At 40.5% G+C, this 18,754-nt stretch overlaps 1 protein-coding gene across 6 annotated transcripts in view; it reads right to left on the bottom strand.

Annotated features, from left to right (window-relative positions):
* Positions 1 to 18,754, bottom strand: part of pcgf5b (polycomb group ring finger 5b) — a 145,978-nt gene that overhangs the window by 45,102 nt on the left and 82,122 nt on the right. For all 6 annotated transcript variants that reach the window (XM_048608995.1, XM_048608996.1, XM_048608998.1 and 3 more), the window contains exons 4-5: positions 6,738 to 6,793; positions 2,514 to 2,573 (exon numbers count right to left, since the gene is read on the bottom strand). In XM_048608995.1, the coding sequence (XP_048464952.1) occupies positions 2,514 to 2,573; positions 6,738 to 6,793 (116 nt within the window). The remainder of the gene's footprint in view (positions 1 to 2,513; positions 2,574 to 6,737; positions 6,794 to 18,754) is intronic.

The raw sequence follows: 18,754 nt of genomic DNA, 5'->3' as shown, positions 1-18,754 counted from the left end.
TTATTTCAGAACCCCCTTCCCCTCCCCCTTTTCTGATGAAGGGTCTAGGCCCGAAACGTCAGCCTTTCTGCTCCTATGATGCTGCTTGGCCTGCTGTGTTCATCCAGCCCTGCACCTTGTTGTCTCGGATTCTCCAGCATCTGCAGTTCCTACTATCTCTGACATATTTAAAATTTGTTCATTTCATCCACCATTTCCTTATTTACTATTAACTCCCCATGCTCACTTTCTAGATGATCAGCACTCACATTAATTACTCTTCTCCTTTTTTACTCATAGAAACTCTTGCTGTTTTTATTTTCCTAGCTAACTTCCTCTTAATTTCTTTCTCCTGATAAACCTTTTACTCATTCTCTGCTGTTCTTTATATCTTGACCATGTCATCCAACTGCCACTTATCTTTGCGCAATTATCTACTTTTTCCTTAAGTTTGGTGCTTTCCCTAACTTCTTTAGTTAACCATGCATGGTGGATCCTAACTTTAGATTTTTTCTTTATTGTAGGAATATACTTAACTCTGGATATTCTGAAATATCTTTTTAAATGCCCTAATATGGTGTCTCTACTGATCTATCCCCAGGCCTAGTATGTTAGTTTACTTCAGCTACCTCAGCTTTCATTGATATATGATTGCCCTTATTCAATTTAAACTAGACTTAGATGCGATCTTGACCTTTTCAAACAGGATGCAAAATTTAATCATGTCGTAGTAGCTGCTACCTAAGCAATGCCTTTATTCTGGGGTCCTTAATTAATCCTGTCACTTAACACAATATGAAGTCTAATATAACCTGGCATCTGGGTAGTTCCAAAGCGTGCTGCTCTAAGGAACTATTTTGAAAGCATCCTATGGACTCCTCCTCCAGGCTATTACTGCCAATCTGATTTTTCAAGTTTAGATATAGATGACAACCACTCATGATTATTGCTGTCCCTTTATCACAAGCACCCAATATTTCTTCCTGTATGCGTTGTCTCATATTGTGGTTATTGTTAGGGTGCTGTACACCACTCCCACTAGTGATTTCTTACCCCTACCATTCCTCAAGTCCACCCAAACTGTTTCTATATCTTGATCTCCAAAGTCAAGGTCGTTACTAACTATTGCATAAATGTCATCCTGATTAACAGTGCTACCCCTCACCATTACCTAGCTTACTATTTTTCTTCAATGTCACATACCCCTCAATATTTAGAACTCAAGCATTATCGTCGGTTACATCTTCATAATGGCCATCAGATCATGGTTATTTACTTCAATGAGTACTGTTTGCTTGCTTTGTTATAAATGCTACACGCATTCAGATACAGAGCCTTTAGTTTTCTTTCTTTGTTATCTTTGTTAAGATTTGATCGTGCTTGTTGGTGTATTCCTAAGTTTCTTCCCTCTCTGATCTGCTCTTGGATGATCTATTCTTGTATCTTTGCTATTGATGACTATTTGATGCAAAAGACTGAAGATGATAATTCAACTGCATTAGTTTTTCCAATTGGCAAAATTAACCAGACTTGAATTAATGCTTCCATCTACTACTATCAGTAAGATCCAGCATTTCACAGGGATTCCTGAATGTGAGCAATCTACCTGAATCAAAGTGCTACAAATATTACTGAAAGAAATCTTTCATGATATTTGATTTTGGAAAGCAATTGGCTTGTTTCTAAAATAATTTCACAGTAGTTAAAGAGTCATACAGCACAGAAACAGATCCTTCAGTCCAACTCGTCTATGACAACCAGGTTTTCCAAACTAAATTAGTCCTGTTTGCCTGTGTTTGACCCATACCTGTCCAAATGTCTTTTAAATGTTGTAATTGTACCTGTATCTACTAATTCCTCTGGCAGGTCATTCCATGTACACACCATCCTCTGTTGAAAAAGAGTTGCCCCTCGCGTCTCTTTTAAATCTTTGCCCTTTCACTTTAAACTTACGAAATCTAGTTTTGAATTCCCCTACACTAGGGGAAAGACCTTTACTATTCATCTTATCCAAGTCTCTCATGATTTTATAAACCTCTATAAGGTCACCCCTTAACCTCCTATACTCCAGGGAAAAAAGGCCCAGCCTATCCAGCCTCTCCTTATAACTCAAACCCTCCACACATTCAAGCCCTTGCTCATTGTTTTCTTTAAGGTGGGAATTGCTCACTGCATAAAAGAGATTCCTTATTGGTAAGGAAGGAAACCAGGAAGACAAATAAGTCCAGATTAACCATTTGTGCTTGGTCATATAGAATAGCAGAAAGGTGCATGTGGGGAACGATATCCTCAGTTAAGGGAGACTGAATGGCTTAAGAGGCCGAAAAAGATCGATAATTTTAAGCAAAGGAAGTGTGGGTGTTTTAAGCTCCTGAAATACAGAGTTGGAATCATACTAGCTTCAAATTTTCCTCTCTACCAATGGCTACCTTTATGAATCCCCTGAAAATAAATCAAGCCACTCCGAGGCAACAGCAAAAAATGTATATTAATCCAAGGCTACAAGATCTTTAGATCAATTCTGTTCAACTTACCTTCTCCATTCTCTTGTGGTTTATTTTTTTTCCAGAATTCTTCTTCTTGCCGCTTTTCCACTGGCCAAAAGAACATAAGTATTTGTTAAAATTGTTAACATATTTTTCAATTAACAAGTTAAGAAGTTACAAAGCCAACATGGTAGGATTTCATTTCATCATACCCCTCCAGGTGGAAAAGTGAGATCCCACGAGGATTTTTGATTTAGCAAACATCACTAAATGTTAAATGTTTTAAGAGGAACTCAAAGGGATGTTTTCATTTTCATCAAGCCAATTACTTTGTAGAATAAACAGCACCAGGTGTTGTACTGGGTGCATGACAGCTTTCTTCCAAAGTTTCTATGCAATCCCAACACATTAACTTTGTTGAAAGAAAGACAAGCAATCAGGACATGTTCACACTTCACAAGCATTGAGATGGTTGCAGAAAGGGCAGAGCAGCAAATATTTTGTTAATCCAGCTTGAGAATGTGTAAAGCTCATCAAAATGGCACAGCAAAGATTTAACATGTCAAAGGATGTTCCTCATCTATTGATGTATCACGGTTTTTGTTTTAGGGCTAGAGTCAGCGAACAACTACACAGTTCTTCAATAAATGGACAGCTTGCAAGCACACGAACTTCCACTGGCAGCTCCTGCCTAACACAACCTGCAGTAAAATGGCAAAATAATTTTCTGCTTTTTTACATGCCCATCTGGCACTATTATATCTGCTACATTTGGTGTAACAGTTTAATCTCTGTAAATATAATTTCCAGTTTCAATTTTTGCATGTTGAAAATATGTATTCCAAAAAATATGCAAACCTATTATTTTTACAAAGCTGCTGAACACTTACAATTCAGAATTTCCATCATTATAGCATTTGAGCGTTCATATGTATGTTGGAAATAAACACATTTAGTATAACAGCATTATATTGTTGCAGCTACCTTTTAAAAAAAAAGGCACTTATAACTTCATCTCCTAAACAAACTTAAAGGAGAAACTGTACGTGGGTGGCACAGTGGCTCAGTGGTTAGCACTGCTGCCTCATAGCGCCAGGGACCCGGATTCGATTCCATCCGCAGGCGACTGTCTGTGTGGAGTTTGCATGTTCTCCCTGTGTCTGCATGGGTTTCTTTTGGGTGCTCCAGTTTCCTCCCGCAGTCCAAAGATGTGCAAATAGATGGATTGGCCATGCTTAAAAAAAAATTGCTCATAGAATTCAGGGATGTGTAGGTTAGGTGCATTAGCCATGGGAAATGCAGGGTTACAGGGTAAGGGGATGGGTCTGGGTGGGATGCTCTTCAGAGGGTTGGTGTGGACTTGTTGGGCTGAATAGCCTGTTTCCACACTGTATGGATTCTATGGAATATTTATTGATTCCATGCATAGATGTTCAGCGACGTACATTGCACTTTTGTGTGGAATTGATAGAAAACTGCACCTTGAATGCAACTCAGTTGTACTGAGAAACCCTCTGCAACCATTCCCTCCCACGTCAGCCTGGCCTCCTGCCTCTCTTTCTCTACAGGGAACATCATCACATGCAGGTTCCAATCACAAGCAGAAGCCACACGTTTTACTGGACTTGGAACCATGGGCAGAGGTTTTTAGGGTGGATTGATGGCTCACCACCCCTGCCATTCAATTGTCTGCTCTGCAGCTATGATGTGCTGTGAGCAGCCTGAATTGGGATTCAGCTCCTCAGTGGAAGGAAATCCACAGACCAGCCAATCTGCAGAGCCAGCAGTACCAGCAGCACCGAGAGGTTGGCACTGGATGCTGTTGGGACTGCTACCAGTCTCAAAAAGAAAGTCCAAGGGGTCCCTAACTAAGGAAAATCCATGGTATTGAGCAGGGAGGGTTTTGTCACCTTACGGCAAGTGGAGGAAAGGGAGAGTATGTGGCTTTAGCAGCTATGAAGTAGGGGTGGGAGGGGTGTCCTATCCAATCTGCAAAAGGCATCCCTCAGGGATAGTATTACCCTTCCTCCCTGCCCTATTAAGAACACAGGCTGTCTGCTCCCACTCACCTGCCTATGCCAATTATGTCATAGCATGGGCAGCATATATATTAATAAGCTCAACTTACTTTTAATAATATATTTAAATATGGCATGCAGGCTGCCAATTTCACCAACTACGTTCTGGGGATGCATTCAGGGGAATACAGGAAGGTTGCTGGCTGGGCATTTGCCCTGTTTTGTGTGAATCCTTCCAAAAACACACCTGGCAGTGCCATATAAAATCCAGCCCTATATTGCTGTTCCTTCACTATGCTAAATCACAATCCTGCAGCTTCCTTTCTTACAGTACTGTAGGTGTACCTATGCCAGATGGATTGCAACAAGAAGGTAAGCTCACTACCAATTTTTCCAACGGGCAATAAATGCTAGTGTTGTCAGCAATCCACACATCCCATCAATGGGAAAATATACTTCTGATCTATCTCCACCCTACTGCAACAATTCTTTGTGATGATAATAATGAATTCAAGTTTTGTAATGTAAAATTGCACAATTTTCTCTTGAATGTCATCTAATCAAAACTTAGCATTTACGTGCACCACATTTTAGTTACATAGCATTTGGGCTTGTTTTAATCTAGAAAGAAGGCAAAGTAGGAGTAAAAACATGATATAGTCAATGGACTGCTTTCTACTTCATTTGTTCACTTATTCACAAAGTACTTCTTTAAATATTTTAACAAGGAAAGGATTAAATGGCCCTTAGTAAACCAAGTCGGCACTAAACTGGTTTCACAAAGAAATGCCCTTTTTGTCAATGACATCAATAACTTTCACATCAGAAATCAAGAATGTGAACTCTGCTCCGTTATTTTCATTTTTAAGTGGATGTTGTCTTTGATTTCTGAAGTAGAAAGCAGTGTCGTTATACAAAAAGCAAACAGTGCATTGCTCAGTAACAAAACACACACATATCTCAATTCAATGCAGCAAACTTTGCTTTAATATTTCACCAGCAACAGATTTGAATCACAATCTTCATTGACAAAACAACTTTTTGGAGTGAGTGCTGTGGTTGGCTGCATTGTCATACTGCGTTTGCCTCAAAGAGTAGTATAACATGCATTTCACATTAGTTTCTCCTCAAACAGTCAACTCCCAAACTCAGCTGTTCCTTTAAGGAGGAACTGAGCAAAGACCAAGCACTTCTCTGTGGAGAAAATGTATTACAATGCCAGCTTTAGTGACACTGTCAGATGCCTGTATGTCGGCAGCAAGTGAAAGCGACAAATAAATATTAATTTTAAAACTTGCTTGGAAATTATTAATTAATGGGACTGATGCTGGGTTATTTATCAGAAAAAACATAAAATCTAAACCAACCATTGTCTCTGCAACTACTTAAAAATACCTATTGTTTGAGATTATAAATATAGGTACTTATAACATTGCTAAGTTAATAGTTGTACAAAATTGAAATTTTCAAAAGTATTGCTATTGTCGTTTTGTGAAGTAATAGAGATACAGCATGGAAATAGACCCTTCAGCCCAATTTGTCCATGCTGACCAGATATCCTAAATAAATCTAGTTCCATTTGCCTGCATTTGGCTCATATCCCTCTAAACCCTTCCCATTCATATACCCATCCAGATGTCTTTTAAATGTTGAATTGTACCAGCCTCCACCACTTCCTCTAGCAGCTCATTCCACACATGCACCATCCTCTGCGTGAAAATGTTGCCCCTTAGGTACCTTTTACATCTTTCTCCTCTCGCCTTAAACCTATGGTCTATAGTTTTGGACTCTCCAACCCTGTAGAAAAGACCTTGTCTATTAACCCTATTCATGACCCTTGTGATTTTATAAATCTCTATAAGGTCACCCCTCAGCCTCCGACGCTCCAGGGAAAACAGCCCCAGCCTATTTAGCCTCTCCATGTAGCTTAAACCCTCCAACTCTGGCAACATTCTTGTAACTCTTTTCTGAACCCTTTCAAGTTTCACAACATCCTTCCTACAGCAAGGAGACCAGAACTGCACACAGTATTCCAAAAGTGGCCTAACCAATGACCTGTACAGCTGCAACATGACTTCCCAACTCCTATACTCAATGCACTGACCAATAAAGGCAAGCGTACCAAACACCTTCTTCATTATCCTGTCTAACCGGTGTGGTGTATAGAATCTTTAGCTGATCAGATATTTAATAGGATTGTGTCTATTAAACATTAGAATGGTCAATTAAGAATTTCATGAATCTGTTCACTTACTTTCCTTAAGACCAGGCACCAACTTAAATATAATTTCTTCGAGCGTATTGTCCAACCTTGAAAAACCAGATTAAGAGATCACAGTTAGCTCAAGAAATAATGCTACATGTACACAATTGTCAATCTCAAAAGTTACTCGTAAAGTTTCATGCATAATAACTCAGTTCAAAGGAATAATCAATACATCTAATTCCCGTTTCCTGATGGGCATTTATATGAACAGTGCCACGCCACACAATTCTATTTTAACTGGATACCATTGAGCTGCACAACAATCGCAATGCATATTTGACAAACCTTCCACTTTTTTCAACAGCTTGGATTCATCCAAGAGCTGTTACCATTTGGGGGTGAAGGAGAGCGGTCAATGGCAGGGAAGAGGCTTTACCACTGACTGGTATTCTTTATTTCTGCGGCCTCATTTTTCATTTGCACCAAGTGAATGTGCATGTGCTTCAGGGCAAAGTGATCCATGCACAACTAAAATACAGTAAAGCAGTAAGCGACTCATTTCAAATGTTAGTATACCTGGAGGTAAACAGCACATATTCAGCACTTTTTGTAGGACAAATTGTTATTGCATGGTTCAGGTTATTATGTCATGCAAAATATGATTTAGGCACCATAGCATTAAAATAAATTTTTCACAGGCTGTGGGCTTCACTAGCTGGGCTACCATTTGTTACTCCTCTCCAATTGCCTGTTATAAGGTTGTGGTGAGCTGTCTTCTTAATCTGCTGCAATCCAGAAGGTGCACATACAGTACGGTTAGAAACTGAGTACCAGGAAATTTTCTCTAACAACAGTGAAGGAATGGCAATATAATTCCAAGTCAGAATGGTGTGTCGCTTGGAGAGGAACTTGTGAATGGTGGTGTTTCTATGCATTTGCTTCAGTGTCATTCTATCTAACTGACAGAGTTTGGAAGGCTCTGTCAAAACAAACTTGACAGGTTGCTGCATATGCTGTGCATTGCTGGTGGAGTGAGTGAATATTTAAAGTGCCCCTCAAATGGGCTGCTTTGTCCTGGATGGTGTTGAGCTTCCCGAGTGCTATTGGAGCTATACTTGTCATGACAAAGGAAAATATTCCATGACATTCCAGACATGTGCCTTGTAGATGGTAGACAGACTTGAGAGTCGGAAGGAGTTATTTACCACTGAATTTTGACCTGCTCTTGTAGCCACAGGATTTATACGGTTGGTCCAGGTCATCTTCTGACCAATGTTACCCCAGGATGTTGATAGTGGTGAATTCAGCAATCATAATGCCACTGAGTAACAAGGTGGTTGGATTTTCTCTTGTTTGAGATGGTCGTTATTCAGCACATGTATGAAACGAATAAAAGTTAGCAATGAATGTTATCCACATCTTGCTGCATAAGATTGTGAACTGCTTCAGCATCTGAGGAGTCACAAGTGAACACTGTGCAATCATCAGCGAACATCCCCATTTCTGGTTTTATGATGGAGGGAAGATCACTGATACAGCAGTTGAAGATTGTTGGACCCAGGTCACTTCCCTAAAGAATTACTGCTTTGATTTCCTGGAGCTGAGATAACTGGCAACTATATCATCTTCCTTTGTGCTAGGCACAACTCAACCCAACAGAGTATTTATTCCTTGATTCCCACTGACTTCACTTTTGTTGGGGGTCTTTGATGCCACATTCAGTAAAGTGCAGTCTTGATGTCAAGGATAGTAACCATCACCTCGCTTCATTTAAAATACTGTGTCCAGTTCTGGCTCTCTTGCACCATGGGTGATATCGAGGCTACTGAAAAGATGCAGTGAAGGGACTCAAGAATGTTTCCCTGTTTAAAGATACCTTAGCTAGCCAAACAGCTTTAAAGCTCCTTTATATATGTGCTATAGATAACCATAGATTCCCAATTTAGGTTTATAAAATAACAAATAAGGAGACTACATTTTGCGGACACTAACAAATTATTTCTCTTTACTAAGTTGGAAGAATCATGGATCGTGCATTCAAATTACTCAAGGTAAGAAACAGATTAGATGTCTTGTTCTCCTGCATCACAACCCCCTTAATGGTCAGTTTATGAGTTCTGAATGCTTACAAGTACTAAAAATATGTTTCCAAACTTACTTTCCTACCGTGTCTTGCACTTTGATCTGTTGTTTTACTTTTCTCAGGAGATGACAGAGCTCAATGCATAACGGCTTCACAACATATACAGGACAAGTTAGTGGGACCAGCCAATGTTACCTGCCTGACAGTCTTATCACTCACTGTCTTGTAAAGATTTCTGTACTAGGTCTTGTCAAAAATGAATCCCGTTTGTTCCTTAGAGGAAGAAAGGCACATGGGGGGGCTTTAATTGGGCAAGTGGCTAAAATTCAGAACCCAATGATGAATGATCTTAACCAATTCAACTCTCCATACTTTAACTGCAAGTCAAGTTTCCCAACGGTGAGTGTCAAGATGTCTTTTGGCATACTTACCATTTAAAGGCCAGCTTGCTAGAATTAAGTTTACCTTTCCAATTAAGTTCTGTGCAAATGAGCAATTTAAATTTTCAGCTTTCCAACTGCTGATTTATCCTCTTTGGGGAGTGTTCACCTATGCCATGCCATGGTTAAAAACAGTTGATGATATTCAAAGTTGCACAGGACAGAAAGGATAATCAAGGGACAGAAGCTGAAATGTAATGAACACAGGTCAAGGACAGTGGCCAAGGGTGAAGCTATCTGGTCAAAGGAGGCAGGCTGACAGGGGAAGGGTGGAAGGGCCAGAATGCCTAACAGCAAGCATCCACTCCCAGACTCTGAGTGATACCTCTGGCTTGCAGGGTGTTTGTCCAGGCACCCTTTAAATATGGTAATAGGGTCTTCAACCACAGAAGGTACTGTCAGGGATGAGGATTTCTAGCTTGCTCCTGCTGCAAAATCTTACTCATGCATCCAGGTGTACTGAATGAAGAATAGCACAATTAAACAAGAACAGCCAATCAATGAACAATCAGAAGTGATGCAAACTTTTACACCTGATGTGGGACTTAGACTCTGAATGGTAGATTTCACCTGAAGTTGGTCATAATACCAAAATTAAAAACAAACAAAATAACACTGCATTAGCGCAATTTATAGAATATTTATTGATTTATATTTTTTCAAGAAGCATGAATCTCATCATGTTAAATAGGCTTAGTAAAATGCCATACTTGATCCTAGAAAGAACAAAGAACAAAGAAAATTACAGCACAGGAACAGGCCCTTCGGCCCACCAAGCCTTCGCCGATCCAGATCCTCTATCTAAACATACTACCTATTTTTCAAGGATCTGTATCCCTCTGCTCCCTACCCATTCATGTATCTGTCTAGATACATCTTAAATGACGCTATCACCTCCGCTGGCAACACGTTCCAGGCACCCACTACCCTCTGCGTAAAGAACTTTCCACGCATATCTCCCTTAAACTTTTCCCCTCTCACCTTGAAGTTGTGACCCCTGGTAACTGAGTCCCCCACTTTGGGAAAAAGCTTCCTGCTATCCACCCTGTCCATACCTCTCATGATTTTGTAGACCTCAATCAGGTCCCCCCTCAACCTCCGTCTTTCTAATGTAAATAATCCTAATCTACTCAACCTCTCTTCATAGCTAGCGCCCTCCATACCAGGCAACATCCTGGTGAACCTCCTCTGCACCCTCTGCAAAGCGTCCACATCCTTTTGGTAATGTGGTGACCAGAACTGTATGCAGTATTCCAAATATGGTCGAACCAAAGTCCTATACAACTGTAACATGACCTGCCAACTCCTGTACTCAATACACCGTCCGATGAATGAAAGCATGCCGTATATCTTCTTGACCACTCTATCGACCTGCGTTGCCACCTTCAGGATACAATGGCCCTGAACACCCAGATCTCTCTGTGCATCAATTTTCCCCAGGGCTTTTCCATTTACCACATAGTTCGCTCTTGAATTGGACCTTCCAAAATGCATCACCTCACATTTGCCTGGATTGAACTCCATCTGCCATTTCTCCGCCCAACTCTCCAATCTATCTATATTCTGCTGCATTCTTTGACAGTCTCCTTCACTATCTGCTACTCCACCAATCTTAGTGTCATCTGCAAACTTGCTAATCAGACCATCTATACCTTCCTCCAGATCATTTATGTATATCACAAACAACAGTGGTCCCAACATGGATCCCTGTGGAACACCACTGGTCACAGTTCTCCATTTTGAGAAACTCCCTTCCACTACAACTCTCTGTCTCCTGTTGCCCAGCCAGTTCTCTATCCATCTAGCTAGTACACCTTGGACCCCAAGCGACTTCACTTTCTTCATCAGCCTACCATGGGGAACCTTATGAAACACCTTACTGAAGTCCATGTATATGACATCTACTTCCCTTCCCTCATCTATCAACTTTGTCACTTCCTCAAAGAATTCTATCAAGTTGGTAAGACATGACCTTCCCTGCACAAAACCATGCTGCCCTAATAAGCCCATTTTCTTCCAAATGTAAATAGATCCTATCCCTCAGTATCTTCTCCAGCAGCTTCCCCACCACTGATGTCAGGCTCACCAGTCTATAATTACCTGGATTATCCTTGCTACCCTTCTTAAACAAGGGGATGACATTAGCAATTCTCCAGTCCTCCAGGGCCTCACCTGTGCTCAAGGATGCTGCAAAGATATCTGTTAAGGCCCCAGCTATTTCCTCTCTCGCTTCCCTCAGTAACCTGGGATAGATCCTATCCGGACCTGGGGACTTGTCCACCCTAATGCCTTTTAGAATACCCAACACTTCCCCCCTCCTTATGCCGACTTGAATTAGAGTAATCAAACATCTATCCCTAACCTCAAAATCCGTCATGTCCCTCTCCTCAGTGAATACCGACGCAAAGTGCTCATTAAGAATCTCACTCATTTTCTCTGACTCCTCGCATAACTTCCCTCCTTTGTCCTTGAGTGGGCCAACCCTTTCTCTAGTTACCCTCTTGCTCCTTATGTATGAATAAAAGGCTTTGGGATTTTCCTTAACCCTGTTTGCTAAAGATATTTCATGACCCCTTTTAGCCCTCTTAATTCCACGTTTCAGATTGGTCCTACTTTCCCAATATTCTTCCAAAGCTTCGTCTGTTTTCAGTCGCCTAGACCTTATGTATGCTTCCTTTTTCTTCTTTGCTAGTCTCACAATTTCACCTGTCATCCATGGTTCCTTAATCTTGCCCTTTCTATCCCTCATTTTCACAGGGACATGTCTGTCCTGCACTCTAATCAAGCTCTCTTTAAAAGCCTCCCACATATCAAATGTGGATTTACCCTCAAACAGCTGCTCCCAATCCACATTCCCCAGCTCCTGCCGAGTTTTGCTATAGTTGGCCATCCCCCAATTCAGCACTCTTCCTTTAGGACCACTCCCGTCTTTATCCATCAGTATTCTAAAACTTATGGAATTGTGATCACTATTCCCAAAGTAATCCCCTACTGAAACTTCAACCACCTGGCCGGGCCCATTCCCCAACACCAGGTCCAGTATGGCCCCTTCCTGAGTTGGACTATTTACATGCTGCTCTAGAAAACCCTCCTGGATGCTCCTTACAAATTCTGCTCCATCTAAACCCCTAACACTAAGTGAATCCCAGTCAATGTTGGGAAAATTAAAATCTCCCATCACCACCACCCTGTTGCTCCCACATCTTTCTATAATCTGTCTACATATTTGTGCCTCTATCTCACACTCGCTGTTGGGAGACCTGTAGTACAGCCCCAACATTGTTACCGCACCCTTCCTATTTCTGAGGTCTGCCCATATTGCCTCACTGCTCGAGTCCTCCATAGTGCCCTCCTTCAGCACAGCTGTGATATCCTCTTTGACCAGTAATGCAACTCCTCCACCCCTTTTACCTCCCTCTCTATCTCGCCTGAAGCATCTATATCCTGGGACATAGAGTTGCCATTCTTGCCCTTCCCTCAACCAAGTCTCAGTAATAGCAATAACATCATACTCCCAGGTACGAATCCAAGCCCTAAGTTCATCTGCCTTACCTACTACACTTCTCACATTAAAACAAATGCACCTCAGACCACCTGTCCCTTTGCATTCACCATCTGCTCTCTGCCTACTCTTCCCCTTATCACACCAAATTCATTACCTAGTTCCTTACAGGCTTTAGTTACCAAGAATCATCTCATTGGTTTCAGACAAGTCTGGCCACAAAACTTACTGAACCATGGTCAACAGCCATGACAATGCACTCAAATTTCTCAGTGAGGCTATAACCATTCCAACTATGTCAAATTGGAGATGAGTTTATGCAGTCAACTTCAGGATGACATAATCCCGACCACATACATACTTCCTCCTCTTCCCATCAGCTAAAAAGGAGTCTTGCTCATCTGGAACTGAATTATTGACAACATTCTGCTTGAAGAAGAAACTACGTTACAATGTGGAATAAATTTCTTTGTCCTTTTCTATTAAGTTGAATAAGTAAACATGGGGCCTCTTATAACACCTCAAATGGAAGGAGCAAATCAATATTAGCTGTCTCTCAATTCAAGGATAACACTGTTGTGAGTTTCTGCTGTGGTCTTCATGTGACTGAACAGGCCAATTCTCAGCATGCAGATCTTTGAGCACTTTTAGCAGGACATTCCAGGAAGTAGCAGGATCCAGAGTGCAGGATTTGCTTCTTTTTTGTTTCCTTCTCTGCTGCCACTCCGCCTCTTCAGGATGAAACAGCTTGATGGATAAGTTATCGCCATTTTGAATGATTGGTATGAGTTTGCTACCAATCATTAATGGCAATCTGCCGCGCTTCAAGGAAAACTTCAGAGTGCCTTTGTAACATTTTCTTTGTCCTCTCCTGGATCAGTGGCCGTTTGAGAGGTGAGAAAACAACTGTTGGTAGGGAAAATACTTAGCAGCCATCCAAACATAGAATCCATTCTATGGTTCCTGATGAAGGGTCCAGACAAGAAACATTGACTTTCCTGCTCCTCTGATGCTGCCTGACCTGGTGTGCTCCTCCAGCTCCACATTTTATCGACATAGAATCCATTCTATCATAGAAGATTTTGCAGGGGTTTTGACTGAAGAGCTGGCCTCAAGAGGGACACCTGTTTTTGTGTTTGTTTGATAGTCCTTCTATTGATTCCAGAGAATACAGCAAAGGCATTGCTGATGGAATTTCCCAGATGCTCCTATGTGTTGTTGATATACAGTCCAAGTCTCACTGTGGGACAGGAGTTGACAGTAACTGCTCTGGACAATAAGACTTTAGTTGATTTGTGGAGGTCTTTGTTGTCAAACACTTGCCGCTGTAGTTGAGAAATTGAATTTCATATTTGAAGATTTTTCAGACTGGTTGTGAACATCTTTTCGAAATTCTTCTCATCAGTCAGGCTGATTGATCTGCGTCTTGAAAACAAAAAATGCTGGAAATCACAGCATGTCAGCAGAGACAGAGAGAGAGCAAACTAACATTTTGGGTCTAGATGACTCTTCAGAGTTCTGATGAGGAGTTATCTAGTCTTGAAATGTTAGGTTGCTCTCTTTCCACGGATGCTGCCTGGCCTGCTGAGATTTCCAGCATTTTTTGCTTTCAGTACAGATTCCAGCATCTAAAGTAATTTGCTCCTTGATCTTAGTCTTCTTAGAGTTTTGGTTTTTACGATGTCTTTGTGCTATGTTAATTACTTACTGAACAAATTGATGCTCTGGCTAGCAGGCATCAGTTCCCCATGTGAAATGAGTGAAATAAATATTACTTAAATCTTTGACTTTGATTTAGAATGCCTCCATGTGGTGTTTTAAATGGTGCAAGAACATACCTCAAAAGTGAAAAGGCTACAAGTGAGCTACTGAAGTTTATTTTATGGAACTTTCTAGTCAGGCATTGAACTATCTACACAAAGAATAGCATTAAATTGGTACAAAAGCATTTCTGATTTAGAAAAAATTCTAAGTGAAGGAGGTGCCTTATTCCTGTTCGAAATATTAGGTGTTTCAATCAAAGGCATTTAAACATTTCAGGGCGTAGTCAGAGAAATAAGTTGGTAAATTGGCTTTACATAATAAATGTTCTGCATTTTAAATTGCCTTTTACATTGCTAGAAATGCCGTTGAGTCAGAGGTAAAATTTTAAGGCACATTAACTGGTTTCCTGGTGAAACTTAAAATTTAACTTTTTAAAATCACAATCTTGCTTTAGGTTACTTCTAACAGCTGTCAGACGAAGCCCTGAAAGTAGTTTACCACCAAGTTTTCTATATCTAGTTTCATATTCACCACATAAATGAAATTACAGGGATCACCCACTGGTTAAGCTGCCAGATGGTGATGTGCCACATTTTACCAGTAAGGTGTGGTTTCTCCCATTTTTGTCTGACTTGTGTTGCCAGCACCAGATGAGTCAGACAATGTCTAATTCTGTTTCATGTGAAACTTGGCGTTTAGCATCAGACAATGAACATGTTTCTCATCCATCAGCAAATGACTGTGACAAACTTTTAACATGGTAGACAGAAGGGTTAAATACTTATGATTTGTCACATGAATTTATCAGACACTGTTATCTTCTCATGCCTGCTTGCACGTTTGCATTGTGAGTCGCCTTACCCTGTTGACAAAATTGAAGGTGTGCTGCTTACATTTGTACACATGCATTACACATGCCATGTACATTTCTCCATTATGATCATTATATTAAGTGCATTCTAAAATATGTCGTAGTTCTGATGCTAACAAAGTATTTCCAAAAGCTAGGTGCAGTAATATATAAGCAAGTTGAAATGGAACACTGATGGAAAATGTGCTGAGAAAATGTTTCATGGGAAACTACATTGTGTCTGTGCAGTTTGTCATTTTATTTCAAAGTACTCTGTGTTACTTAACAGCTGAATGACCAGACTCATTTCCACTGGTGGATCTACAATCAATGATTCAGGTTTCCGGTTTTTACTGCATATGATCAAAAAATAGGCTGGTAACATGCTCTATCAAAATTGGATTGGACACTGTGTCATGGTGGCTGAAAGGCGTCTCCCCTACCGGGTCTTATTTTGTCATGTCTTCAACATTCTAGGGTAGGGTGAAGAAAATGCCACAAAAACATTTTGAAATTGTTCTTGTAGCATGACACCAATAACTGGTAGAAGCTTACTACCAATTGTTCTAAGGAAAACCACCCCAACTTTTGTTGTCTTTCTTCATAGCTGTTAAGCTCCAGTCTAGACAACAACTTGGTAAATCTCCTTTGAACCTGTTCTAGAGCAATCACATTATTCCTGTATGTGGCAAACAAACTGCACACAGTCCTCCAGCTGTGGCCTAAATAATGTCTTATACAGCTTCATCATAATCCCCCTGCACTTGTATTCCTTAACATGCCTTCTTGACTACCTTATCCACTTGTCCTGCTGCCTTCAAGGATCTATGGGCATGCACACAAAGGAGTAGACTTCATTTGCCAATGTCCTGCCCATCTGACCAGCTTATCTATATCATCCTATAGCCTAAGGATTTCCTCCTTACTGTTTATCATGCCAATTTTCATATCACCTGCAAAATTACTGATCAAGCTACCTACATGTTTAAATTATTAATGTACACTACAAAAGCAAAGGACCCAGTACCAAACCCTCCAGTACACTCACTGAAACAGACCATCAGTTACAAAAGCAACTGAGTTACATGGCTTTTCTCTCCCATGCTTCTTGATTAATGTAACCACATTAACTGCCCTCCTGTCCTCTAGCACCTCACCTGCGTCCAGGGAGGATTTGAAAATGAACGTCAGAGTCCCCGCAATCTCCTCCCTTGCCTCCCATGGTAGCCTAGGTTACATCTTATCTGGGCCTGGGGACTTGTCCAATTTTAAATGCAGTTATACCTCCTCCCACTCACTTATAATTTGTTCAAGTATGTCACAGTCCTCTATCCTGATTTATATACCTATACCATTCTTCTCTATTGTGAATACAAATGTAAAGTACTCATTTAAAGTCTTACCTATGTCATCCAGCTCCATACATTGTTTGTCACTTAAGCTCCTAAAGGATTTCAATCTTTTCCTAGTTGGATTCTTGTCCTGATATGGAGAATACCTTTGGATTTTTCTCTATCTTACCCATCAGTGTTTTTCATGACTCCTCTTCTCTTTCCTAATTAATTTTTTAAGCAACCCAAATAGTAGTCTATCATAAGCTCCCCTTTTCCTTGTCCGATCCTGTAAATTCCTTGATATCCAGGGTTCTCTGGAATTTTTGATCCCACTCTTCACCTTTACAGGGTCAGACAGGCCCCGAACGATTGTTCTTTTCTTTTTGAAAGAGTCCCACTGCTCTGATGTAGATGTTCCTATAATTTGCTGCTCCCAGTCCATTCCTGTCTTTTCATGTTAAAATTGGCTTTGCCCCAATTCAAAACCTTTATTTCTCTCCATCTTTGTTCTTTTCCACGACTACCTTAAAGCTTACCAAGTTATGGCTACTATCACCAAAATGCTGTCCCACTGACACTTCTAGTTGCCAGCTTCATTCTTTAAGATTATGTTCAGCACTGCCCCATTGCTTGTTGTACTTTCAACAGGTTGCTTAAAAAGCTTTTCTGGATACATTTTAAGAATTCCATTACCTTTAAGCCTTTCAGACTTTGTCTGTATCAGTTTATATTGGGGCATTTGAAAAGCCCTACTACAATTACTCTATTGATTTTACATCTCTGAAATTTGCCTACATACCTGCTCTTCTTCCCTCCCTGGCTGTTTCGGGGTTTATAGTAAACTCCCAAAAATGAATGAGAGTATCCACTTCAGTTGAGGAGCCTTCTAATATGTCATCTGTCCTAATTCAAATAATGGACTCCATGATCAATATTTGGAACACCATCTACTGATTTACATTCCTCCGTGTCTTGCCTGAAGATTCTATATCTCATAATATTGAGCTGTGAACCCTATCCCTCCCTCAATAATGTCTTTGTGATAGCAATAACGTCCTACTCACCATGTACTAAACAACACCTCAATCTATCTGCCTTACTTGCAAAATTCCTTGCATTAAAATAATTACGGAGTCTGCCACATTGGCTTGGCTTTTCTTCTACATTTGTCTACTCATGGCCCAATACTGCACCTCCACTCACCTGACAAATTAGTTTAAACACCTACCAACACCACTAGTGCTCCCCTCCCACCCTCAAACAAGGACTTGGTCTCATTGCTGTTCCTGTAGTTTACAGTGCTCCATAATACAAACACCAAATTCTTAACAATTTCCATTGCAAAATTAGTACTGGATCTGCTAAGTTGTTAATAGATTCAAATCAATTAGGTTTCATAATCAACTGATGAACAGAAAACAGATGGTGGCACTTTAATCTACATACTTACCTACAAAAGTCTTGCATTGAGTGAACAGCATCTGTCACACTTCAAAGTATCACACATGCAGAGAAGTGTGTCTCACACTTGCACATAATTAGCTCAAATCCTCATCTTCAAAAACAAATCATACATTGTCAGATTGTTCTAGGCCACACTGCCATGGAAAATACATGCCTTGATCAATTAGTGTCCACTTGCCAACCAATCAGCACCCTATTTCGAATGCGGTATAAATTGTTGTTCCCTTTGAATTTGGTATCCTTACCTCTGCCCCTGATGAGTCTAACATTAGAAGTTCTAACAGCTTGTCTCTTTTGTTTCATTAACAGTCAAGTCCTATACTACCAGGCAATTAAATCATCATTCCTTTGCTAACAACACAGTATACCTACATCACACAGGTGTAGCAGTTCCTGAAAATGGCTTACTAATAATGAGGGTTGGGAAGCCAATGCCTTGCCAGTAATGCCAACATCCCTTGAATGAATAAAATAAAATGAACCTTAACTGGTAGGCTTTTGTTAGTTTGAGATAATCACAACCCCATCTATTACACAACTTGTTATTTACATTGGTAAGGCCACTTTTGGAGTACTGTGTACTGTTCTGGTCACCCAGCTATAGAAAGGGTATTATTAAATTCGAGAG

Source organism: Rhincodon typus, chromosome 20 (assembly GCF_021869965.1).
Source record: "Rhincodon typus isolate 14 chromosome 20, sRhiTyp1.1, whole genome shotgun sequence".
NCBI classification, from domain to species: Eukaryota; Metazoa; Chordata; class Chondrichthyes; order Orectolobiformes; family Rhincodontidae; genus Rhincodon; species Rhincodon typus.
Note: the sequence above shows the minus strand (reverse complement) of the source record. Positions and strands in the feature narration are given on the sequence as shown.